Genomic DNA, 27,030 nt, shown 5'->3' with positions numbered 1-27,030 from the left:
AGTCAGAAAGTCAAAGAGAATCCTCCCAGTAGGCCTTAGTCAGTCTTTCGCTGACAGTGACACCTGTCAGCTACTGGGCACAACGTCCCAGTCCAGTGTGACGACTTCATGGGCTGCCTTCAGTTCTACAGTCCTGCAGTCACCTTGTGCATACAGATTAGCTCTCATTAGCGAGGAGACACAGTGGTCCAAGCGGACAGGGCAGCATTGCCCTGTCTCGTTAGGTTAAAGCCAGCCGGAAAGTCACTGCCCAAGACCAGGCAAAGAGGTCAGGGCCAAGCAGAGACAGGGGGGTGCATTTCAGACATGCTGTGTTGTGGGAGGGCTGTTCAGAGAGCACTCTGGAAGGGGCCGGCGCTTGTAGAGACGGTGTGAGAAGAACGTCCGGGAAGAACGCGAGGCGTCTCCCCCCGAGGGAACCAACGCTCCCTTGCCAGCAGGCCCCCAGACTTGGCTCACCTTCACCTCAGCTGGCTGTTTGAAATCTTGCGTCTCCGTTGTCATCTCGAGGACATTTGCCACTGCCCCTCACATCTGCTTCCCCAGCCCCCCCCCCACCTCCCAACACACACACTCTGCACATCTGGGGAAGAGTGAGTGCAGGCAGATGCTGCTGGTGCCTAAGATAGGCCTGAAGCCAGGAGACATGTAGCCTGGGTGCCGACCCACCAACAGACACTTGTGCCCGCATGTAGCCTCCTGCCTTAAGCCCAGAACTCCCACAGACAGGAGCTCAGGGTCACATCTGTACGGCAAAGCCGACTTAATGACGCAGGAACAACAGCGCTTTAATCTGGCAGCCATTTTTTCCAGTCAGGGAAAACTGGATCAGGGACAACTTGTTTGTTGTTGACGAACCAACGAGGTGCATTCTCTCTTTGCACCATCTGTGGAACTGTGTATTTCCACTCAGCGACTTCTGTTTAAATCCCACTCTCCGCACGAGAGAAAGAGGGAGGGAGAGAGTCTGCATTCTGTCAGTGTAATCTCCTAAACAAGCCCAAATAGTCCTAAAATCCCCCTGTTGGATTCAGAATGCTATAGTTTACAAACTGAGCATATCCTGCAGAATTCACTTTTAAAACACAGCCCCAAACTGGAACATAGACTTTCAAAGCAAAAACTGATTTCACAAAATCAGCTGCCTCGATAAAAAATACGTGACATCTAATTACAAGGTTTTTCAATCAATCATTACACAATTACCCAGGAAATACAATTTACCCATAGCCCTCTATTATGTGTTTGTGCCATTTTCTGACACTATAATTACAGTTTAATCCATGAAAAGTACAAATTAGACATTGAGCTTTCTGTCTTAAAAGTATTAAACAATTTGTTTTGAACAGAAAGAATGTTACTTAAGAGCATGAATGTTTACCTTTTTTCATTTTGTCCTTGTACCAATTCCATGAGTGTCACTGTTGTTGAGCGCTGACATATCCTGCTTAACACAGCTTTTTTTTTACTGGTTCTAGCCAAACTTCAAACCTGAACTTCAATTCATATACTAAGAATACAAAGAACGTCAACAAGGAAAAACACTGCCAAAACAAACAATGTCAAAAAGGCGCACACAGTCAGAAGAGGTTCACAGTTATGGGTGTATCAGTTGAAACTAAATATTTTAATTTGTTTTGACATTGTGTTTAGCATTTCCACAGTGTGTGAAAGCAATGTGAAAATGACTCACTATTTTGCAAAAAAAGACTACTATTGTGCTTGTCAGGTTAAGATGGAGATCAAGTGGTCAGTGTCAGTTTCATTCATCTCAGCAATTTTGAGAAATGTAAAATGGTGTGAGGTGACTGTGCTCACAAATGCAGACGTCAACAGATTAGCATTGAGCATTTTTCATAGGCTCACTCCCCAGGAAGTCACTTCTGCTACACTGGATGGATCCTGTGTCACCTGAGGTGGAATCTGCCAACGTCAACAAGCCCAGCGCGAGGCGTCCGCTCACACTCAACACCGGGGTATGCAAATGGGGTCCGTACGCCGCGCGTCTGAGTAAATTAGGCCAACATCTGGATGGGCACGGGGAGTTCAATTGCTTACTCGACCATGGCTTATACCTCGAGGGTGCATTGAAGGGAGGGGGGGGGGGGGGGGGTTTGTTGTGTGGGGGTTGAAGGCAGGGTTTGGGGTTGGGGTGGGGGGTTGTTGTGTGGGGTTGAAGGCAGGGTTTTGGTGGGAATTTGAGGTGGGGGTGGTAGTTTGGGTGTGGGTTGGGGTGGGGGGTTGTTGTGTGGGGGTTGAAGGCAGGGTTTGGGGTTGGGGTGGGGGGTTGTTGTGTGGGGTTGAAGGCAGGGTTTTGGTGGGAATTTGAGGTGGGGGTGGTAGTTTGGGTGTGGGTTGGGGTGGGGGGTTGTTGTGTGGGGGTTGAAGGCAGGGTTTGGGGTTGGGGTGGGGGGTTGTTGTGTGGGGTTGAAGGCAGGGTTTGGTGTTGGGGTGGGGGGTTGTTGTGTGGGGGTTGAAGGCAGGGTTTGGGGTTGGGGTGGGGGGTTGTTGTGTGGGGGTTGAAGGCAGGGTTTGGGGTGGGGGGTTGTTGTGTGGGGGTTGAAGGCAGGGTTTGGTGTTGGGGTGGGGGGTTGTTGTGTGGGGGTTGAAGGCAGGGTTTGGGGTTGGGGTGGGGGGTTGTTGTGTGGGGGTTGAAGGCAGGGTTTGGGGTGGGGGGTTGTTGTGTGGGGGTTGAAGGCAGGGTTTGGTGTTGGGGTGGGGGGTTGTTGTGTGGGGGTTGAAGGCAGGGTTTGGGGTGGGGGTTGTTGTGTGGGGGTTGAAGGCAGGGTTTGGTGTTGGGGTGGGGGGTTGTTGTGTGGGGGTTGAAGGCAGGGTTTGGTGTTGGGGTGGGGGGTTGTTGTGTGGGGGTTGAAGGCAGGGTTTGGTGTTGGGGTGGGGGGTTGTTGTGTGGGAGTTGAAGGCAGGGTTTGGTGTTGGGGTGGGGGGTTGTTGTGTGGGGGTTGAAGGCAGGGTTTGGGGTTGGAGTGAGGGGTTGTTGTGTGGGGGTTGAAGGCAGGGTTTGGTGTTGGGGTGGGGGGTTGTTGTGTGGGGGTTGAAGGCAGGGTTTGGGGTTGGGGTGGGGGGTTGTTGTGTGGGGGTTGAAGGCAGGGTTTGGGGTTGGAGTGGGGGGTTGTTGTGTGGGGGTTGAAGGCAGGGTTTGGGGTTGGAGTGGGGGGTTGTTGTGTGGGGGTTGAAGGCAGGGTTTGGGGTTGGGGTGGGGGGTTGTTGTGTGGGGGTTGAAGGCAGGGTTTGGGGTGGGGGTGGGGGGTTGGTATCCTGGCATCAATGTGGCATCGTGCCACAATCCAGCGAGCTCTCAGAACAGAGCTTTCTGTTTGGTGTGGAGAGATGTTCTTTTGTGGGCCCAAGTCCTTTGTTTGCAAACTCTAGTGTTATTGCGCCAGTTCGTCAACAGCATGACACGCTTACAATATTTTAAAAAAAATATATTTTACGTATATTTCTGACAAACCATAAATTATCTGACAGTAATTAATTTGAAAGTAAATAATAATAATAATAATAAGACTTTATTTATATAGCACATTTCATACAAGAATTGCAGATGCTTTACATAAAAGATATGATATTTTCTAAAACTTGACTGAGAGACTTCCAAGATGTTATTTTCTTCAAGAAAGGAATTTAATTGGACTAATACTATCTTTTCCAATACTTTACTAATAAATAGAAGATTTGATATTGGTCTGTAATTTGCAAGTATACTGTTATCCAATTTGGGTTTCTTTAATAGGGGCTTTACAAAAGCTGTTTTGAAGGCATCTGGAAAAACGCCAGTTCTAATGGTTGTGTTTATAATCACTACCACCGGACCTGAGACACCATCAAACTCGCTTAAAGAATGTTGTGGGTATAGGATCAATATCTTAGGTTGTAGAATGGCATGCATATAGATTCGTTTAAGTAGCAAGTGAGTTCGATTGTCAGTTGAGGCAGCGATGAAAGAAGAAAAGCGAAATGCTCTCCCACTGTTGGACGGGGTATTTGGACAATGGGAGGTCAAAGGGGAATAGCAGAACCACCAAACAGCCCTCTGTTGTGCTGTGTGATGTCAAGTCTGTTCTGGGTTTCAAGATAATCCAAGGCAAGACACAGAAGAACACAGCGACAGTGTACCGACCAGATGAGAAGAAAACGCGGGTGTGTGTTTGACTGATAAACACACGTTTGTTGGGATCACCCATCGTAAACGAAATCGATTCATTTAGCAGACGCTTTCATCCAAAGCGACACACAGGGTGGATTGGAATCGGGATTCTCTTGGTCTGCAGGCGAACGCCCCACCACTGAGCAACGCCCACTAATGTGTTCATACAGTCACGTCTGTACAGAAGGAGTCAGGGTGCTCTCTGATTACTGATGAGCTGTCTGGTATGGGCGTGCTCTCTCTCTCTCTCTCTCTCTCTCTCTCTCTCTCTCTCTCTCTCTCACACACACCACACATGGAAGAGCACACAAACACACACTACACTGCCTCTGCCGCAGTGCAGGGCCAAGCCAGCGCATCCAAACCCATCAATTTACAATTCAGTCACTTTCGTTTATAAAAGGATACTCTGAATGGGGTTCAGCAGAGCATGATGGCGGAGGTTCGGCCATGCCTTGCCCCTTCTACAGTCCTTATCTGCTCCTGAAAATATTGTATTTTATTTTCCTTTTCTTTTGTTGTTTGTTGCTTTTCTTTTTTTGCAAGGTTTGAGTGCAGGGTCGTAAAGGTAAACCAATGGTTTGCCCGAAGTGCTGGCTAGCCTTGGAAACACAAAGTGTTTTTTCATTGTCGTCAAGATCACTGTAGGTTTCTCCCGCAGACTTCTGTTGTGAGACTGAGAGTGAGAGTGTGGTTTGGTGGTCTTGTTCGCTGGCAGCACAGAGGGCCTAATACCACCACCCATCCTCTTCAACTGACCCCTAACACCTCCCTACCTCACCCAGAACAGCACCCCTGCCCCGCTCCCACCCAGCCCTGAGGGTCCCTCTAACCCCCAAGACCCGCTCCAACCCGCCCTACCCCACAGCGCACCACCAACGAGTCAAATGAGAATGACCCCCCCCCCCAATGCTGGTTTGTGTTCACTGAAATAACTCAAACTCCTCACCCCCATCCTGACATGTTATTTAGGACGGGTCAAAAACGTGTTCCGGTCTCTGTGTGGGCGAGCGAGTCAAGCACATGGCGACCTGGGTGAAAAACGGTCCCACATTTATTCTTATCTTTTGTGTTTGGCATGCAGGCTCCCGTGGATTATCCATTTACCCGTTGTCGGAGGAGAGGCAAATTTCCGCCTCGCTGAAAACAACTGCGTCTGCAGTGGGCAATGAGAATCCTCGTCGTCCCATCCCGACACACACGTTTATGTACACAGACACACACACGCACACACAGACTTGAGCGCACATTGCGGTTCCTACATGGAGACACTAATAGAACACACGCTCTCAGTCGCTCTGCCGTGATCACCAGGCAACAGCACAAAGGCTGAGGCGTGCTCTGGTGCGTGCGTGCGTGTGTGTGACGTGACAGTGTCTGAGCACCGTGCACCCGCCCCCCGGATCTGGCTGCTTTCCACGTCGTGCATGCGTGTGTATCCGTACGGTCGTTATGTGTGGTTGGTGTGCTCATTCTCTCTGTGTGCTTTTGGTCTGAGAGTGCATGCTTGCATGATGTGCGTGTGTGTATTTGTGTGTGTGTGTGTGTGTGTGTGTGTGTGTGTGTGTGCAAGCCAACAGCACGAGGGGGCTCCAGGACAGAGCCCACAGCCAGGCCATGCTCCCTGCTCACCAAGCTGCAGCAGAAGCATTCACACAGAAAAGCCCAGCAGAGCCCTGTTTTGTCCTTCACGTTCATAAGTGCTGATTAAAATGCTGGATGAGGTCAGCCGAGCGCTCGCCATCACTGATTGCTCCGAGTCGTCTCGCGCTCCCCTCCTTTTAGTTAATTGCCGTGTGCAGACCGTCGCAGACTGTTGCGTACTGTTTTGATGGCGCTCACTGTTTGTCAGACTCTGATATTACTGTTTGTTGACATACTTTTTATTTGATCTACCGTTGATACCTACAAACTGTTCTCTGAGTGTTGCTTTTTTGAACGACTCAGTAAAGAACAGCAAAAAAAGAACAATAACCTCATAGGGAGAGCTAGAGCGTTGCTGTTCCCTGTGGAAATTAGAGGTCCATTAGTGATCAATTGTGTGTGTTCTTGCTGCGTGAGTGTTGTGTGTGAATGTGAGTGTCTGTGCCAGTTGGAGAGGGTTTGTGTGTTGTGTGCGTGTGTTGCGAGTTGCGAGTGTCCAGGTGTACCGTCAGCTTGAGTCGTGTGTCTGCGCACAATGAGATGCACCCCCTCCCTCAACCCCCCCCCCCCTATCCAGACTGAGCCAAGAGGAGAAGAGGAGCTGGGGGAGGAGGGGTAGAGAGGAGGATGGGTGGAGGAGATGAGGCTAGGAGGAGAGTAGGGGTGGTGGAGGGGAGGAGGGGTGGAGGGGAGGGGAGGGGAAGAGAGGAGGATGGGTGGAGGAGATGAGGCTAGGAGGAGAGTAGGGGTGGTGGAGGGGAGGAGGGGTGGAGGGGTGGAGGGGAGGAGGGGTGGTAGGGTGGAGGGGAGGAGGGGTTGGGCAACAAAGGGAGATACGGGCCACTGCTTTCCGCCTATCTTTGTCCTCATCACCACTGCTATAGGGAACCATGGCTACACACTGGAGCATGTGTCTTTTGTGGAGTGGGGGAGTATGAGATGTGTGTTTAGCCCCCCCCCCCCCCCCCTTTTGCCTCTACCACCCCCCACTCCTCACGGTCAGACCTGCACACGGTCACCACAAAGTGAGCACCGCTCACAAGGCAAGTGCTTTTGCCTCGCTAGGGTCAGGGGGGCTGGGGGATTAGAGTTAGGGCTGGGTCACTGTGTCTGTGAATCACACACACACATGAACAAGCATCTACAACCTCTGACTAGACAAGGCCAGATCGCACTGAGGGTGCAAGGAAAATGCAAAACATTCCGGTGCACAGCACATTCCAGTAGATCCCAGCTGTGTTGCTATGGTGGTGGAGTGGTCACTACGGTTGTCACGGTGATGCTCAGGAGGAAGGAGGGTGTGTGTGTGTAGGGGTGGGGGGTGGGTTTGGTGGCTGATCTGCTGCAGGAGACCCAGCGCAGGGCTGAGTTAGAGGCTAAGCCTAAGTGACAAGGGAGCTGTGAAGGAACAGCACTCTGGAACACCACACTAGATGGATGTTCTTGAATGTTCTCGAAGGGGGAACTGAAGTATTGTGCGAACTGAGGGTTATGTAAGAGAACTGCACAGGGATTGGCTGCAGTCTCGTGGTCTACATCCTGCTTCTCACAGGATGTGGGAGGGATGTGGCACTGTGGAGATGTTTACATCAAACATGTCTGGCTAGCTCAGTCTTCTTTATCAAAAGAGGCCAGAATTGTGGCTGGCGGAATTTCTGTAAGTTTTATTAGTGGCCACTTGATAGTGGTCTCAGGTTTTTTTTGGTGAGGAGTTTGTTGTCATGACAACATCAGGTATGAGTTTCTAAAAGTGTGATAATTCTGTGTCCTTGCTTTTCCTCTTAGGAAGAATGAAAGGTAAATAAACCAGGGAGAACCAGACACCCATATGAAAACATACACAGTGTTTAGAATGGACGCATGGTTTAAGTTTTCTTGGTAAATGTGTTTGAGACATCATTCTAATGAAAACATCCCCAAACTCGCCCTGTTCCTTGATATCCGATCTTTGTCATGGCCAGGTAGGTGACACAGCCTGACAGGCCAAGAAGCCTGAGGGCGTCAACAGCACAAGAAGAGAGGAGTCGATGACGACAACGTTCTGGAGTGTTCCTTATCTCCGTTTGTTGTTCTCTTTCTCTTGCAGGGAGCGAAAGCTCCACAGTTTCTCCCTCTCTTCTTCCTCCTCCTCCGCCTTCCTCCTCCTCTTGCTCCCGTCTTCCTCATTAGGGCTGAAGACTCCTGGCCCGTCGGTGACGCAATGGCCAGCATAAATAAGAGCACCTCGTCTAGCTTCGCATCGCCACACAACACAAAAGGAGCAGGCCGAGAGATAAAAGAGAACTTTTTAATCAGTGCCCAGGTCCAGGTACTGAAATACTACCCCATGTTACCATGCAACGCGATGGCTCTGAAGGATTTCCTGGTTAAGATAGTCTCATCTCTGTGTACCCACCCTCCTCTCCCTCTATTTATCTCACTTTCTCTCTCTCTCTCTCTCTCTCTCTCTCTCTCTCTCTCTCTCTCTCTCTCTCTCTCTCCCTCTCTCTCTCTCTCTCTCTCTCTCTCTCTCTCTCTCTCTCTCTCTCTCTCTCTCTCTCTCTCTCTCTCTCTCTCTCTCTCTCTCTCTCTCTCTCTCTTCCTCTGGCCTGGTCTTTGATTCACAACTCCTTGGGGTGTGAGCAAGGCTTTGGTGAACAGGGTTTTCACTGTGCTTTCAATTCAATTGAAAGGTAGCCTACACTGGTGTTTTGTAGATTCATTGAAATACTGTGCTGGCGTCAGTGTACTGAAATGTTACCTTGTGATAATTACTCAAATGTTGTTTGAAGATCTCCAAAATGTTGAACAGTACAGACAATTAGGATGCCATTGTCAGATGTATTCTGTTGGATCTCTACAGAGACTATGTTGTTGTCTTGGCTCCTCTTAAATCAAAAGACAACACTGCATCCATTTCATGCAGAAACTCAAATACACTTTAAACCAGATTCATTTGTACAGTAGAGTTGTACAGTACACATGGGTCTAGTTTAGTAATATGGTACCTGAGATCACTAGACATGATGGGAAATAGAACCCCCCCCCCCACACACACACACACACACACACAGCTAGTGAGAACAACATGTACTGTAAATACTGTGTGGGCAGGGCCACATGTGGCTGATGTGTCTGGTAACTGAATCTCAAGTGTTAACACAGCATGTACCTTTCTGGACCACTCCTTAACAGTTCCTAGGAGAGGCTTGGGTGTAGTGTGTGGCTAGGACTGTTCACAGAGAGCTCGAAACCAAAGATGACCCTTTTACATTGAAAACATAGAAGAGGAATGCATGAGCTGAGGAGAATGACTTGGAGGGTTTGCGGTGCTCCGTGGCACATCGCTCATGTTATCAGGTGTTGCATTTTCCCCATGGTGTAAATTATTGAAAAAAATCTGTTTCCATGACAACAGAAGTTGATTAGTGATGTGACGTTGCGATGACGAGCTGTGCTGCTGTCAAAGGCAAAGGGTAGAAAGACAGGCAGACAGACAGACAGACAGACAGACAGACAGGCAGATAGACAGGAAGACAGACAGACAGGCAGATAGACAGGCAGATAGACAGGCAGACAGACAGACAGACAGACAGACAGACAGGCAGATAGACAGACAGACAGACAGACAGACAGACAAGCAGACAGATAGCAACCACATTTAAATGTTATCTGCTGCTGTTCAACAGCTAACCCTTCCTTTCCTTCAGCATTCATGTCTCGTCACTTCGCAAGCAAATCATCTCTGACATGATCCCTGTGTCATCGTACCATCTCCAATGATTAGGGTTATCTACATTCATCCATTGACGAAAGCCAATCGATGTACTGTATACAGTAGTAATACAAAAACAAATCATGAACACAAGCCTGTTTCAGTGTAGGTGCTCCTGTGCACTGTTCAATGTTTTGGTTCTGAACCAGTCATCTGTTGTCATCTCTCCTGTCTCCACATTTTTCATACTTCTTCATAGCCCTCACAGGTTTTCGGAGTGGGCCTACCGATGGTCCACCGCCCAGTGGTCTTCCACATTAGGGTGAGGGAACACTAATGACAGCACATTTGCCCCCTGTTGTCTGTGATGTAAGACTGGTTCGGAGAGGTAATTACCGGCCACCATTTTAATCTCCCTCGCACCGAGGAGGGATGACAGCGCCTCTATTCTTCTCAAGGCGGCGACGCTGGCTGCCGTTAAGGAGGAACAGCTTGAGCGGAGCTTCCAATCTGTGTTGCAGCCAAAGCCCAATGGCTGCCAGCCTCGGTCCTGTGCCCCAGTGCTGAAGTAAGTCGCTAAATCTGTCAGCATTGCTAAGAAAAGCAGAGGGGTCTGTTCTGCTAAATCAAGCGGACAAAAAGCCATGTAGCGGAGGCTATGAATCAGAGAACAGAATGTGATAAACCCTAGACACACACACACACACAAACACACACACAAACACACACACACACAAACAAGAACACGCCTACATGCACATAAGGTTGTTATTGTGCCCATGTATGCAGGGACACAGACCCAGTAAATGACACACACCAACACACAAGAACACACCTTCGCAGCTCTTAAGCAAGCAGCCTTGGGCTCAGAGAATGAGCTTGTCAATGCTGTGGGCTCACATTCTGTCACAATGCTAGCATGTGTGGAGCAGGGAGCGAGGGAAACAGAGACGCATGACCCGACTGCACCCCATCTTGTTAACCTCTGCCACCAACTACAGTGCGACGATACCAAAATGATTCAGTGATTGGATCACAGAATCGATAGTCATTGTAGTGTATGATGGTTAGAGTGGATGTGAGGTTAGTGTGTACAGTGTTTCTATGGTTACTAGTGTGCGTGTGTGTGTGTACTCGCACAAAAGGACTCTGCAATGAAATGTGTTCAAGGCTACATCCAATCATATTTGGTTCACGTTATTCTTGATCAACAAGACCAGCAAACATCCAAGCCTGATAGAGGTGTTGACACTGCTGTTCCTCTGTCTACCATTGTTGCCATTTGCCAAACACAATCAATGCACTGTGGTCAGTCTGGTCTCAAGGTCATGGGAGAGGAGGAGAAGGAAGAGAAAGTGTGCATGTTTATCATGACCAGATGGTTATCATGACCAGATGGTTATCATGACCAGATGGTTATCAGGTGTGTGATTATAGTGGCTACTAGCTAACGGTATCAGGTGTGTGATACTAAAGCCATTTCAAGGATCTAACTAGGTCCATCTCGGTCTTAGAACTAAATGACTAAATGTAAAAATGACTAAATGTAGAACTGGCTCCATTCTTTGAAAAGTTCTCAGTTGTCAAGACAATGTGTACAGAGCTAACGTGTGGCAGGGCAGGGCAGAGACACTGACGTGCTCACAATCCACCCATAGCACTGCGCTGCATGATCATTTATACATAGTTCTACTGTATATTTGGCTTTATTTGTCCTGCCCTTCGTCCCCAGAAACACATGAAGAGAGAGGAGGAGCTCGCCTGTGGAGGGAGGACAAAAGAGGAGAACAGATTGCAGCTGCACACACACACACACACATACACACACACATACACATGCACACATACACACCCACACACATGCACATGCACACACACATGCGTAAACATACACGCATACACACACACTAAACACACACACACAAAAAAACATATTTTGTGGCTACTCAGCTTATAATTTGATTCCTCAAAGTGCTACATAAGCCATCACATGTAATTTATAAAATAGAGGGATTTGGGTGGTACTCTTGTGGATGTTGGTTGCATGAACTGGAGTATTGTGGTTGGTCATGCATTTCAGCCTGTCAAATATAATCTTTTATTTTGGGCAAAATTACGTTTTTTTTTTTCAATGTTGTGAAAGTACATTTGATGTATCCCTGTTTACAGTGTTTCTATGGTTACTAGTGTGTGTGTGTGTGTGTGTGTGTGTGTTTGTGTACATGGAACAAATGTTCTCTGCAATGAAATGCGTTCCAAGGCTAGAGTACAACCAATCATATTCGGTCTATGTTAAGGCCAGGGAAGTCAGGCAGGGATGGCAGGGTGGGGGGGGGGGGGGGGGGGGGGGAGGAATGGAGGTTTATATATTGTAGAACAGATAGAGGGAGGGAGAGATAGGATGGATGGAGGGAGGGAGGGGTGTAGGGAGGGAGGGGGGAGGGGGACCAGATGGACTTGGCCCCAGCGCTCTGAGAACAGCAGATGCCACAGAAATGCCCTCAGTCCCTGAGTGCCAGGACACTAAAGAGGCCAACTCTGCCCTGTCCCACACAGACACACACACACACACTAAGACCCTCTCACTCATCAATTATCATGGGATGAACCCACCTGATCCCATATGAACTTCATATAATTACTGCCAAAGAACATCAATGGAGGATTGTGCCCGTATTCATCTGGGGTGGGTAGTTGTGTCATACACTGGTTGGGGTCAGTGGACGTAGCAGAGGGCCACAGCTGAGCACATGGCCGCCATGACAAGTGAACTGAGAACAACACTGGATGAATATGAGGGGTGGTGTTCATACTTATTATTACTTAGACAAACCTCTTTGGAATGCAAATGAGAGGCTGCTTGGTCGGTGAAGATAAACATTTGATGTTTAGCACATTGTTACCATGCTAGACACCAATTACTTGCTGGACAGACAAACTGGATCACACACCAGAATATGGGGAAATTGAAACAAATTCTGTCCACATCCCTGTATATTGATAGTTTGTTTATTTATTATATCTTCTCTTCTCAAAACATAAACAGGTAAATGGTGTGACATCTCACAGTTAGTATCCAGATGAGGACATCAAGTTTCTTCACCATTACAAATGTGGGTACTTTGGAATTCATGGTCATGCGTGTCTCGATAGCTTCCAACGTTCAAGTCCTGTCATGGTTTTAAATATTCATTTCCACAAAACAAAATCCTAAAAACCTCTACGAAGCCAGTGTGAAACATGGACGTGCATTCTGTGTCCAACGGAGTGGTCTGAGAGTGAAACGCTTAAAAGGTGTCTTTGTCCGCGCCAGACAGACAGATGCAGATGCCACTGTTGCCAAAGCTGCCCTGAGCCCCATAGAAACACATGAGTGATCCTCTGAAGCAGATTCTGTGCTGCCTGTCCTGACTTTGGGCTGTGAAACCTCGAAGACGTCGTGTGGAGAGCAGAGCTGAGTCTTCAGTCCTCTCCTCCTCTCCTTGCTTTTGTCTGCTTGTTGTTCAGTAATGATCAAGGAGGGAGCCTTTGATAGCCAAAGTGAAATTAGAAGATGCAATGACAGGGAATGTATGAAATGAGCTGTCGTTCATGATGACTCACGTTGCTCTGGAGAGGTTGCATGACTCAGATCTTCCGTGGAGGGTTCACTGATTTGCTGTGAATATTCTGTTGTTGTAAGATGACAATACTGTCATAATTGTGACATTCAGAGGCTCCAGACTGACAAAGCATGTTGCAGTTGTGTTTTCTGATGATAATGCAGCACATCCATTGCTAAGGCTATATTCATAACTCCTTCTAAAGGGCTTAGATGCTCAACGTGGCAGCCAGTTGTAGATTTTGGGGTCACTAGGGCAACTTAGAATGAGTAAAGAACAGATATTCAGACTATTGAAAAACAGCATGTGTTTTAAATAGGACTAGAAACATTCAAGGCACTTCTTTCCCAGAGGAGAACATTGCCCTCTATTGGTGAAGAGGGGAAATTACAATGACAAACCAAATCATGCCATGTTTTCTTGACAAATGTGTTTAATAGAGTATTGATTGGCAGCTATTTCTTGGTAGAATTTATTTTTGTGATAAATTCATCTTCAAAGTGCTTCAGGGTCAGACAATCCTTTTAGACAAATCTCCTCCTGAACTCTGTAAAGATAAGCAGGATAACTAAAATGAAGATTGCTCAGCATGCAGGTTAGACAACTACTCAATATCTTAATGGATTACCATGAACAACTGGATTACTTTTATGGTTAACGATGCATTACAAACTATAAACAAAAAATAAACTTACCATCCATAATTGGTACCAAAATCTGAACTGGGTTGTAAGATTAGGTTGTAACTCTCTCTCTTATCTGTTTTGGAGGCGCTCTCTAAATCATTGTTGTTGGAGATTGGAGGCAAAGACTGATAAAAAAAATGTGGACAGTATTTTCCATTCCTTCTTAGTAAACATGAGCTGGGGTTATTTTGTCAGGAATAGTCTGGAAAGGCTGGGCTGCACATAGGCCCAGCCCTCATCTCTATGCACAGAAACAGATTCAAATTCTGGAGTGTGTATAAAAAAAGTTAATGCATGCACCGCAGGTAGTCCAGACCTTTGTTGGAAAATGGTCAATGTAATGTCCTCTTCAAGAAAACTGTACCAACACCGCGAACAAGAAAAACTTACCGCAAACAGGAACAGAACATAACCTTTTATTCAAGTATTAAAATGTAAAGCACATTATTCTGAATATCAACAGACTCATAAAATACCAATCAACGCAATTAGAAAAGCAAAACGTTAACTTTTCAATTTGCAATGTGCAATCCCTTCATTCTGGCCCCATCAAACATGTACTGCATAGATTTATTGACAATCCTTTCCCAAAGATATTGTCCTAAGAGTTGGTCCCCTTAACAGCAAAATATTTATATAGATGTTAACAGAAAAAATATAATTAATACAATACTTGGGCCTAATGCATATCTTCTGATGTAGTGGTTGAAAATGATCAAGCATGTGCATATGAAAAATCTACCCTTTGAAATGATGTGCACAGCATGAATTTTGAGAGGCTTTGCTTTTGAACCACCAGAACAACAAATACAAATATTGTTTGTACACTGTATTCTCATACATTGTAGAATTTATATCACTCAAAGCAAAAGAGCATACAAACATAATGCAACCCCCAAAAAAACACTTAACTGCCTATTAGAGCTGCTTAGTTCTAAACATGGACATGCTCAATGTTGTTGAATAGAAGGAAGGCACAAGAAAAAGACAAATTGATTTCAAACAAGACCATGTCCCTATGAGGGACTGGAATCTGAACATGGTTATCATTCCTTAGATACAACTTCAACTAAGATGACTTATTTAGACGTCCAAAGAGCACACAGATCTTTTTAATTCCTAATCTAACCAGCCTCAGAGTGTAACAGGGACAAGGGGCATAGATTGATAGCTGTTGTGCCTTTGATTTGGTATGAGTGGCTATGTGCCTTTGTAGTCTGACATCATCATATAAATCTGCTAAGTAGAACAGAGTACATTGTTGCCCGACTGAAGTGGCATCTTGGGGGGGGGGGGGGAATCGTAAGGTGAATGCCAAAGAACTTGGCTGAGGACATTCCTGTGACATCAGCTCCAGCGCTGCAGCAGAGACATGGATAAACATTCCTCCTGTTTAAGGTGAAAGGGGGGCGGAAGATGAGGAAGACGAAGAGGGAGGGATGAAGAAGAGCTCCAAGCAACTGACATCAACTTGTAGCTACCAAGCTAACGCAAAAGCTCTTGGCAGCCAACACCTGCATTTGCTAGGAGCACTCTTCCGTTTCGGGGAAGAAGGACAAATCGACCAGCCTCCTTGACTGAACAACTTGACAAAGTGCTTGTGAGTGCTTTCGATTGCAATACCTGTACAGAATGATTTCTTTAGAAGATTCTAGTGAAGCAGTGCTATTCTGCCACCTATCTTTACCACAGCCCAGATAACAGATCAATAACATAATTAAATAGAAAAAATACTTATTCTATAAACATTACTGGAGGGGAAAGAAAACTATATGTGCTTGCAACATGGGAATGAAGAGTTTCCTTTGCAAGGAAATAAACAGTACCAAAAAATTATTGTGTCAACTTAAGCAAACAAACGTGTTAATTCAAAACAATATTTAAGTACCTACAACTTAAGTACACAACGATCCCACTCGAAAGAGTGCATTTTTAAACTGTACTATTGCCAAAAAAATTCTTGTTTAACACGAGAATGCCCTGCACTCGTATTTGTCTTTTTCTCTCACACAAAGCGCTGGGTTTAGCAGAACTCAAAGAAATGCCAATGAACACAGGAACAATCAGTCAAGGTGACACAAAGACTCCACGGCAGGACATCCTTGAGGCTGCTGAGAGAACTCCTCAGCTGGGCCCCTGGGTCTGGTGGGCCATCAGACTGGCTGGAACCTGCAGCCTAGTCGTGACCAGCAGCAGGAAAAGGCAGAGGTTCCTAGAATGTCCCAGAATGCCACGTTTCCTAGCTGTCAGTCCACTGTGATGCCTTTCTCCCGCAGCTCCTCTGTCACTCTCACAAGGTAAGTAGGATCCGGGTAGCCAAAGCTGTCAAGGGGAATAAACCTTGTCAGTGAAGAATATAAGGACAAGGATAGTGACATTTAGTCAAGGACAGCAAAATATCATCTGCCCCTTGACAAAAGCTAAAATTGTACCTCTCATTGCATAGTGAAATATCACTTCTCAAATCAATCCTTTATAACATTAAAAACCTTTTTTTCCACGGGGAACATTCTCTGCCCTTTTCAAGCCACTGTAAATTATAACTGGCCCAAAGCCAGAGTTTCCTACCAGCGCGCCCCTCCCCATATCGAGGTCTTGTGGTGGATGTCGTTCCAGGTAATGACGTTATGCATGCCCGTTGTCATGGAGGTACCAATGGTGAAGATAAGGCGCTGTTCGAAGGCCCGGCGCAGCAGGCCCAGGACACGGTTCCCCTCGGGGCTGTCCGGGAGATAAGCCACGCGGTCCGTTCCCGGGTACCGCACCCCTGGGTTAGGATGCTCCGGCTACCGGGCAGAATGACACGAGAACATCCCTTTCATTAGGTTAGAGGACATGAGCGGGGCCTTGAGGTCGAGAACACAAATCACACCGGGCATCAGAATTCATCCCTTGACTATTCATGAGTTATGTACACTATCTATATGCTATATTGTAAGTGTTTAAATGTTGTGTTTAGATAGCTCGAGTGATGTACTGTGTCCACTGTGTGCTCACCGCCTGCAGACCAGGGGGGAAGCTGTAGATGACGCAGATGCAGCCGTATCCCTCGTGGCCGGGCAGCTCCAGACCCGGGTCTCTCTCCACCATCATGCTGCCGTTGGCCGGCTGGTTCCCGATGAGCTGCCCATACACCAAGCGGCACACGGGGCAGGCTCTCTTCACCTTAAAGGCCTGGTCCAAGCACGAGCGGCAGAAGGCGTGGCCGCACCTCTCCAGGGTGGTCTTTTCCACCATGTCGCCCATGCAGATGGAGCAGCAGGAGGCGTCCTCTGGCTCGCTGGGCGAGCCCATGCCCACCTCCATTTCCTTCCTCTGCGGAGCTTCGTGGGGCATGGAGAGGACCACGCAGGCCTCGTCCTCGGCTGGCTTCTTGTACCTCTGCTGCTGCCTCTGGGAGCGGCGGGGCTGCGGAGGAGGGGGTGGCAGCAGGCTCCCCTCCCCGTCAGCTTCCAGGACTCCTACGCAGGGGAGCAGGGAGCGCTTCCTCTTAGGACCGCCATCCTGTTTGCTCATCTCTTTCCGGGCACAGCGGCACAAGTCTATGAAGGCTTTGCGGGTCTCGTTGGATATGGGTCCCTCCAGGAGCCCGGCCACGGACCTCCTGAAGCCCTCCACCGGCTGCAGCCGCACAGCGCAGCAGCCCCCCCGCTCCCCCCGCCTGACAATGCCAGCGCTCATCCCTTGCTTGTCCTGGAAGTCAATGAGCCAGGGTCGACCGGCGGCAGCCAGGTAGTCCCAGACCGCCTGCGACACCAGCACCTCGTCACTGCCCTGGCCCGCACGCACACTCATCTCATCAGATGAAACTGCAAGACAGAGAAAATACTGTTTTGTTACACCCCCCCAGGCCTTGGTCAACAGTTGTCTGTAGTTGTACTTAATCACAAAAACACATTATGTGGCAGAAAAGAATGCATAACATAAAGCTAGGGTCTACGAATAACCAAAGTTGAATACTGCATCATCATTTTGAAATCATTTTTCTATTTTGACCCATGAAAGTCTCAATTCTGTTTCAACAAACTAAATTATGAAATCTATCAAACTTTCTCACAAGCCTATTTTGCCACTTCTGTCTTATAGGGATATCTATTTTGTGTCACATTCATCCAAACTTCTTAATGTGACTAAATTCTAAATAATCTCTACCACATAACATATTATTATGCTGCAATGTTATATTATTGTGTATTATGAGCACATTATATCCTCCTGAAAAAAGCTTTTGCCGGGGTGTGTAGACTGAGACCTGTCTGATAAATATGATACAATTGAAACGTTAAATAACGTTGATTGTTTGAATATTTAGCGAGTGTTTTCGTTTCTCTTGAGCTCTAATGTATAAGTTGCAATGGTCGCAAAACGTGTCTAAACCTGCATTGCATGGACGCATCAGCTGTTCTAAAATGCAGACTGTAAACAAAGGAAACTGCGCCTCAATTCCTCGATCAAACACGTTTCACTGTAAAAATAAATAAAAAAGAAAGGTCTATTGACACTCATATGAAACAAAGAAATGTATTTGCATAAACTCATTAATTAGCCTACCTTGTGATCCCATAAATTCCCTTAATCGATCAATTATCGTCCTGTTGAAGAGAGAAACATATTTTTAAAAACGGAAGTATGATATTGTAGTGATAGGACAGTTCCGCAGATAGGATTCCCATAAGGCTACCAGCTAGCATATCAGATTATTATAGCTCCATAGAAGTGCGGAATTTCCATTTTCGGATAACGGTATGCGGAGTGGAATGGGTCTCACCTATTGCCGTTGCTCGCTGGGTGAGGTTATAGAAAGCTAGCCAGCTAGATTAGAGGATGAAACACAACGACGAGTATCTTCCATCGAATTATATTTTACTCACAGGCAGTAGTGTATGTATTAATGAGAAGGCGGATGTAATCAAGATGTATATGATACATATTCGTTGCAGACATCCATTTCGATTTTGTTTTCATTTTAGCAGTGCCGAATCCATTGAATCCTTGCTGCTGCGCCTAGCCTACTTTTCACTTGCTCGCGAGTAGCGACGAGTTTGGCTACGTCCTTCGACACACAGAAAACACACCCGTCCCGTACACTCTTATCTTCCTCGTGCAACAGTAGCTAAATGTGTATTATTAATGGCTGTTCTATAGCCTACTTAGCTAAGAGACTAATGCTGTACTTGCCTGCACTTTAATGTCACGTCTCCCTGCCTCTTCCTTTGAGTCCATGTCCAACAGCTGATAACTGAGACAAATGTAAGCAGGAAGTTCGTCACTAGAACTGAACTGTGGGTCTGAATCACATTGTTGAATAATGAAAAAAGGATCATATTGTTGAGCAATTTAAAAACTGAATCACCCACGAATGTTTTCGTTCTTTAAATGTCAGTGTTAGTAGATCGTCTGATTGACAGGCAGGACAACCCTAACCCATTAATGCTAGTGAATCAGGTACGTGTTTTGATTCAGCATATTACAATTTACAATGTGTGCTATGTTATATGTTGGTGTAAGACATGTCAATCCTTCACTGTATGATATTTTGCGTCAAATGCCCTCACGTTCTGCCGCTCATATCATAGTAACTGGATACAGTTAACATTTTGGTGATTGAAAACATCCGGGCAATGCAGTTTTTCTTAAACTAAAGCTTGTTCAGTAAGTGTAGGCCTCCTCAGCTCCGACAGAGAAAAAAAACTATAAAGGTCATATATGAGAACCCTATATATTTTTCTCATATAGACGTCGATTGTCCTTTCCGAGATCACGTGTCCACTGAGTTTGTTTACAACTACAACACGGTAAATTAAGGGTTAATGAATTAATAACCCGGAAGCCTGTCGTTTTAAGGCATTCTGGTAACTGTAGTTAATTGCCAACCATCTTGGATCTGAATCCCTTCACAGTAAGTTTTTCCAGTGCCAATCTAACGACATCTAACACCAAATAGTTAGTTGTATTTCTTTGTTATTATATACGTGTCTCTTTACTTTTATATCACAAAAATGGATTGAAAATGTTTGGATTTAATGGATTACACACTTGATGGCCAAGTAGCCTAACGTAGCTAGCTAGCCTAACACGGTTCAGTACAAGCGGCAGTGCTGCACCACCACTGGTGCAAGCTACGCTCCAATAGCAATAATAATGGCAATGCTTCGAGAGCTAGGTAGCTTGCTAGCACGTTTATCGTTAGCTTGCCGGCTCACTGTGTTGCAATACCATCTTTGCTAACCTTTGAAAAAGAGGCATACCTAGCCTAACTAGCTACCCCCCCCCCCCCCCCTCCTTTAAGTTTCTAATTTCCCGCTTGCTAGCACGAGTATAAACAACACATGAGTAGCTAGCTATATTAGTATGCAATGTATCCAGTCCAGAAGCTAGACGTGTACTTTCAAGTTGAGGTATGTGTGGATGTCACAACTAAGAAGTTAAGTTCCGGTCCTTACATATGCCAGCATGGGCAAATATACAGTCAGGCCTACATGTTATCTAATGTAAATATATCATGTATAGTGCATAGACAGTATCTGGCATTAGCCACAGGTATAAGTGTGTAGCTAGCATATAAAGAGCAATAAACTAGAAAGTTAGTGCCAGGGGACTTTCTTTGTGCAGCATACTATTCAATTAAAAAAGACAATTTAGCTTGACAGTGTTTTAAGAATCTCTACTTGCTGTAGTGCATAATAGCCCTATGCACTTAGTCACTAGATCAGAGCTTTACAGCCCGTTATTCAAAATAAGTTCCCAAACTGCTATAGACATGTATCTCCCTGCTACAGTTGGTTTAGCAAATGAAAACCATTTGTGTTACTGAAGTTTTTCATCTGTCCACAGCCATGCCAGGAGAAGCCACAGAGACAGTTCCCATTATGGAACAGGACCTGCTACAGCCTCAGGCAGAGACAGGTTTGTAATACTCATCTTAAACGTGCTAAATCAAAGGCATTTAAGGCCTTGGAACTCATTCATAACAAGGCTGTAATGACAACCACAGGTTTTATCATTTGTTATTCAATCAATAATCCTGGTGCGCTTTTGCTTTCTATAGAAAGTCACAATTAAAACATTATTAAGACATCTTCCAAAAATGTGGGTTGTATTGAAAGTTTAAAGCCTAAACCTTCCTAGACAGTCTGACAGTAGTAGTATGTATTTTGTATTTCATTTTTTGTATCATTTTGTAATAAATTGGTCAAATTTGTCTTGGGTGGATATTTTAGTTTTTACTCAAAACAACTGAATAGTTTTTGTTTGCAAATATGTTTCAATTATGTTTGGAAAATAAGTAAACATCAAGTGAGGTCATTTTACTGCTGTTATTATTTACTTCTGCTGTCATCAATCTGACCCTGTCGTTGGAGCCTTATTGCTACCGTCTGTGCTGTCCCTTCAGTTTTTTGCTTTTAAGTTTGTAACCTACGCATTGATGACGCACTTTGTCATCAAATTAGACACACAGTTGTATATGTGAATGTTTCTGTGACGACTCTCCCTACTCCTCCTTGTACTTTCTTCTGGACTGTTATGACCACAGCCATATCACCACTTGAGGTCAAGAATTACCCTCTTTAAAGCCCTGCTGAGGATGGCGTAGCTTGCCAAGATGAAGGCTAGGGTCTGATGGTTTTTTCGATTGCCACTGCAACAAGGATGGGAGTGGAAGATTGTAATGCCTGTGGCAGGTATGCTGACTCTGCACAGTCATCTGCTTTCCACTGACTAAGCTGCAACTGAACCCCCAAAAAAGTCATCAAGAAATGTGTTATTGTGTTTCCTAAACACAGGACATTTCAAGCTGAAGGACATAGTTTCACCAAGTCAAAATATGATATCAGAGTTGCCAGCCGTTGATACACCTGGGGTTGATTTTGAAGATCACACCGTTCAAGGTGCATGGAGCAAGTCATTGCAATGGATTTGACGGAAGAGTGGGGGAGATGTAGTGGAGTGTGCTGTAATCATGGCTTTACAGCAACACCATGTGGTTAAAGACCAGGATGAAGGTCCAGACAGACGTGGACACTAACCACCAATATTTTCAAGTAATTTGTCACCCAGAATCGCTCTGGGCTGCGTTTCCCGATAACGATGGATCGTAGCTTTCTACGAGCAAAATAACGGAACCATTGTTATTTCTTAAGTGCGTTTCCCGAACATGCTCGTAAGGAGTAGGCTAATCTACGAATTTTCAAGAGCCACTTTAGCTACGATGGCTTTGGGAAACGGCCTGTAAAACTAAGATCCGTCATACGATGGATTCTACGATCAATTTAGTCTTACAACGCTTTTGGGAAACGCAGCCCTGGTGAATTAAATAGGACTAAGAGGTCCCAGTGTTTTCAAAATCCCTGTGGTTTACATATGAAAAATGTAACTTAAAACACAAAGGAAAGACGCCCAATGTTTATTTTAAGTACACACTACTATCACTACTAAATGCATAAATGTAAATCTGCTAGTGAATGGACTTTTTTGCTAATATTGTGCTTCTAGAGAAATTTGGATTTTAGATGTACATTTTTATGGTTGCCTCATGGTTATCTTGCAATGCAACTGCACTGGGACTTGTGAATTGTGACCTGACTGGGTTTAAAAGCTTATGCTTTTATTGAAATCGACATACAAAAGTGAAAATAGTAAGCAGATCATCAAAGCCTAGAAGTGCACTGCACACAAGCCTACATGACTACAGTGTATCAAACCATGGCAGTCAAGTCTGGTGGTGTGACTCTCTTTCAAGCAACTTAATTAACTTCTTTGTTCAAGAAAGAGAACTGTGTTTTCATTAGTGAATCATGTTTGGAAAATGGAGACACTAGTCACTGTTTGCAGAGATTTGTGCTTGTCCGTTTGCCAGTAGCAGAATTCACTTTCATTGGAGTGTGTTGGTGACTCAAGTATTTCAGCGCCTTTGTGGGGGAACAATCTGTGTTATTTGGTGAGCTGTTTGCCAAGTAACATGTATATTGAGTCACACTACAGCAAGTTTGTAGTGTAGTCTCACTCAGTTTTGCAAATGGTAAACATACAGCTAACTGATACATTTGGTTGAATAAAAAAAAAAGGTTCTAGTGTTTTGCGAGAAAGGGAAAAATAATAATATATTTATTTGACCTCCACGGCCCCATGAGCAAATCCAAAGTGAAATTCTTTAAGCTCTTTAACCCCCCACTCCCCCTCCACACACACACACAGAGGAACCACTAGTTCCCCTTTTTGTCCTAGAACTAATGACACTAAAAGTGGGACCCAGCAAGTGTACGTACCTCTATACTCCTCACAAAACCTGTCTTTACCAAGTGCCCTTCTCCATCCGCTTTATCCTCAGCATCGCCCTCTTCCTTCCCTTGCTCCACCCCTCCCTGCTTGCCCCTAGCCTTCCCTCCTGCTGGTGGAGACGGGGATAGCCAGCAACCCAAGGTAATCCGAGACGCCAAGGAAAACGATGGTGCTTTCAGAGACGGACTGCTGGTTGCCACTAACATACTACAGCCTACTAAACCCGCGTCTGCTGCAGGCATGGCTGCTGCCCCTCCAGCCCCGTCTGAATCTAACGCTCCTGCATCTGCTCTAGCCAGACCCCCGCCTCCCTCTCTGTCTGAGGGGGGACTAAACGTCAACTGCGTTGCGCCACATGTCCACAAGCCACCTGCCATTCCTCTTCTCTCCTCTCTACCCTCTGCCTTGTTATCTCCCCCCCAACTGGATGTCAGTGCTGCGCCGCCATCAAAGGACATGCCATCCAAAGCTTCCCTCTCTTCCCCAGCCTCGGCTGTAGTCGCCCCCGCCCTAGGCATCGCCCCCAAGGCAGAGACCCCTTCTCCAGAGGATTCGACATCCGAAGCGGCGTCTCCGGCCGAGGCGTCGCACAAAGAGGCTCCGAAAGCGGCGTCGCTCAAAGCTTCCCCGTTTGCGTTCACGGTGACCTGCCAGCCTGCTGCCCCTGCACCCATGTCGTTTTGGACGGCTCTCCCCCTTAGCGTCCCCAAGAGAGCTGCCGTCGATCAAGTACAGGAACAGGAGGCACACGTGGCCGTCGCCGCACCTGTGGAGGCCTTCGCTGAAAAGGCTCAACTGTCCTATGGGTCTGGGGCTACCAAGGAGTGGGTAGACACGTGTCCCAAAGGGCCGGCTGGGGAGGAAGAGGGTTTAACCGCTGCTTCCGTTGTCGCTGCGCCATTACCAGCTTCTGCCACTACCTCTGTGCCTGCTGCCATTGAAAAGCCACTCGATTTTGAAACGCCAACAAGCTTTGTCCATTGGTCTTCTGCACCTTCTCCATGCAATGCAGAGGAGACCTCGGGGGCCACCTCTGCCCTTGTTGGTGTGGATGTCGTCGCTCCGAAAGCGGTTCCCCCAGCAGCTGCCCTGGTTCAGTACTCTGAAGAGGTTGACGATCTTCCCCCACTGATTTCACCAAAGGAGTACATACTCCAAGACCCATCATCTCCACCAACCAAGTCCCCTCCAATAGCCCCTCCGTCACTTGTCTCTGCACCTTCTGTAAACCCCATCTTCATCACTGGTCCCCCACCAGACCTCCAAGACCCCACCACAGCCCAGCCTGTGGTCAAGAACAACAAGGGTATTTCTCTTCATATTGTGCCTGTCTTGCATGGCAACGGAAGTGGCATTAACAACTTAACATTAAATCACCTATAGGCAAATCCCTGGCACCTGTCATAAAATGTAGATGCATATTAATCGAGATATGTGTTGGGTGAATCGTTGTGTGTTCAGACACTAACAATGAGATAATTTGCCTGAACCGTGATACAAAACTATTGAAGTTAGCCTGAATGAAGAACATTCCATTTTATTGCACGCAGACTTGATATTAAATGTTGAAGTATTTTATATTGTTTGATACGTGATGTTGAATGTAAAAAGAATAACACTGTAAACATGCCAAAGCATGCATCCTCCAGGTTTGCTAACACTGTTGAGTGCGAGAGCATTATACTTGTTGATGGCTTTACCGTATAAAACATTTATCTTCCCTCCTTTTCCTCAGGTGTGGCATTTGAAATCTCATAAATGTGATTAAACTATTATTCACATTATAATGTTAACAATCACTGATGGTTTACACTTTTGATTAGTAACTTGGATGAGAGAATATTTACTGTACTCTGAGAAAATTATTAGCAATTAAGTGCTAAATCACTGTTGGGTTTACAGGGTTTCCCGCAGAAAATGTGTTAGTTAAGGTGGTAGGGTGGTGTTTGCTGTCAGACCGGGGGGGGGGGGGATAGACTAATGCGGGGGACGACGACTAGTTAAGGCGGCAGGCGTGTGTTGCTTAGGCGGCCGCCTTAACTGAACTGCTGCGGGAAACCCTGGATTTATGCATCCATATGGTTGCTTGGCTGTTTTTTGTAGTCTAGTTCTGAAAGTTATCACGGCTATTCATGGTAATTGGTAAAGCTTGGTATCACACATTTTACATGTTTGTTTCTCTCAAGGCAAAATAATCGGGGCTATTAAGAAACCAGTTTGTTATACCAGTAAATATGACTGTTGAATCTGGTTGCGATGCATTTCTAATTGAACATTTTGGGGTTGCATGTAGGGTCGGCAACAGATTCAGACAGTGACGAGTCTGTCCCAGAGTTGGAGGAGCAAGATTCAGCCCAGGCACAAACACATCAAGCTCAGGTAAGACAACACACCTTTTGGTGAGCTTTTAACTAGACTTGATTTCAAGGCTGAGACTTGAGACTTTGTAGTCGGAATATAAGTAACTTCTACGTTCTCCTTCTTTCCCCAGCTTGCTGCCGCTGCTGAGATCGACGAGGAGCCAGTCAGCAAAGCAAAACAGAGCAGAAGTGAAAAGAAAGCAAGAAAGGCCAGTTACTTCCTGTGGCGTCTGTAGTTCAGTTTGAAGGAATCTACCCAGGTGCCCATTTGACGAGTTTCTTTTCGATCCTTCACCAGGCCATGTCCAAGCTGGGTCTGCGTCAGGTGGCAGGAGTGACGAGAGTCACCATCAGGAAGTCTAAGAACATCCTGTTTGTCATCCCGAAGCCAGACGTGTACAAGAGCCCAGCATCTGACACGTACATTGTATTTGGTGAAGCCAAGGTATATAGTTGCTATTGCTGTGATAATTCCTTATGTCATCGTTTAATCAAATCTGTGTTCATTCAAGGTGTGTTGTGTTCATTGTAAAAGGAGGTAGGCCTACAATTGTCTAAAGGTCCATTGTTATTCAACCCAGATTGAGGACCTTTCACAACAAGCTCAGTTAGCAGCTGCAGAGAAGTTTAAGGTCCAGGGAGAGGCAGTGTCCAGTATCCAGGAGAACACACAAACACCAACAGTACAGGAGGAGAGTGAAGAAGAGGAGGTGAGTGTCAACACGTTCAGTTCCCTGTGTTGTTGTCCTACTCATGTACATAGCATAAATGTACACTGAATGTGTTTTTACAAAAAAGATATAGCTACTTTATTGTTTCTTTCATAAATTCGCTGCATTCTATGGTTTGTAGGTGGATGAGACTGGCGTGGAGGTCAAGGACATTGAACTGGTGATGTCACAAGCCAATGTGTCACGAGCGAAGGCGATCCGCGCACTAAAGAACAACAACAATGACATTGTCAATGCCATCATGGTAAAGAACCACATTTATTCTGCCTGTAGTTTAATACATTCTGCCATGTTTTACTGCCAGTGCAGCTGACACTGACACTTTATTATTTTTTACAGGAGTTGACCATGTAGACACCAAAGAGCTTGGAGGAACCATCAGAACGAACGTACAACATTATTAGCCTAAATTATTTGAAGGAAATAAAGTGGTGCATTACATAAATGGTTTCTATTTACTGTGTATATTTAGGATTAACGCTAAAGGTAATAAATGTGTTTTCCTTGTTTATCTGTAACTCTTTTGTAAGGTTGTGCAAGAAATGACAGTGTGCTGTGCATGCACAAACACACCCGTCTATACAGTCTAATCCATAGAAAACACCCGTCTATACAGTCTAATCCATAGAAAAAGGACCTGTTGAGAGCACTGCTGGTACAATTGTCAAACATATCTGGCATTAGAATGTAGAGAATTGAGTGCTACAAAACTTGCAAGTTGGAAAAAGCGGGAACTAAAAATCAGGTTACATTCGTCATATAATGCCTATAAAAAAAAGTGTAATAGAAACAGTAACTGATACCCACACTTGGAAAAAGTGTGTTTGTTAAAGCAAATGTGTTGAAAGTGAATTGGCCAGAATGGG

The 27,030-nt window shown here is 45.9% G+C and overlaps 2 protein-coding genes across 6 annotated transcripts; one reads left to right on the top strand and one right to left on the bottom strand.

The window, feature by feature from the left end:
- Positions 1–14,194: 14,194 nt before the first annotated feature.
- Positions 14,195–19,378, bottom strand: dtx3 (deltex E3 ubiquitin ligase 3). 3 transcript variants are annotated; one of them, XM_062458639.1, is made up of 6 exons: positions 19,350–19,378; positions 18,973–19,074; positions 18,346–18,386; positions 16,792–17,603; positions 16,363–16,580; positions 14,195–16,116 (listed from the first exon to the last, which is right to left on the bottom strand). In XM_062458639.1, the coding sequence occupies exons 1-6, from the start codon at positions 19,361–19,363 to the stop codon at positions 16,041–16,043; spliced, it is 1,263 nt and encodes a 420-aa protein (XP_062314623.1). In that variant the 5' UTR covers positions 19,364–19,378; the 3' UTR covers positions 14,195–16,040. The 3 variants fall into 3 exon arrangements, with proteins under 3 accessions (XP_062314623.1, XP_062314625.1, XP_062314624.1); XM_062458641.1 differs by lacking the exon at positions 19,350–19,378 and adding an exon at positions 18,563–18,606 and having other exon boundaries at positions 18,737–19,069; XM_062458640.1 differs by lacking the exon at positions 19,350–19,378 and having other exon boundaries at positions 18,563–19,068.
- A 192-nt stretch (positions 19,379–19,570) lies between these two features.
- Positions 19,571–26,673, top strand: LOC134018579 (nascent polypeptide-associated complex subunit alpha-like). Of its 3 annotated transcripts, none has more exons than XM_062458638.1 (8): positions 19,571–19,589; positions 20,629–20,700; positions 25,367–25,452; positions 25,565–25,642; positions 25,732–25,878; positions 26,015–26,143; positions 26,286–26,408; positions 26,504–26,673. In XM_062458638.1, exons 2-8 carry the CDS (start codon positions 20,631–20,633, stop codon positions 26,516–26,518), a joined length of 648 nt encoding a protein of 215 aa, XP_062314622.1. In that variant the 5' UTR covers positions 19,571–19,589; positions 20,629–20,630; the 3' UTR covers positions 26,519–26,673. The 3 variants fall into 3 exon arrangements, with proteins under 3 accessions (XP_062314622.1, XP_062314621.1, XP_062314620.1); XM_062458637.1 differs by lacking the exon at positions 19,571–19,589 and adding an exon at positions 19,610–19,693; XM_062458636.1 differs by lacking the exons at positions 19,571–19,589; positions 20,629–20,700 and adding an exon at positions 22,998–24,379.
- The last annotated feature ends 357 nt before the right edge of the window (positions 26,674–27,030 follow it).

This window comes from Osmerus eperlanus, chromosome 4, assembly GCF_963692335.1.
Source record: "Osmerus eperlanus chromosome 4, fOsmEpe2.1, whole genome shotgun sequence".
NCBI lineage: Eukaryota > Metazoa > Chordata > Actinopteri > Osmeriformes > Osmeridae > Osmerus > Osmerus eperlanus.
Note: the sequence above shows the minus strand (reverse complement) of the source record. Positions and strands in the feature narration are given on the sequence as shown.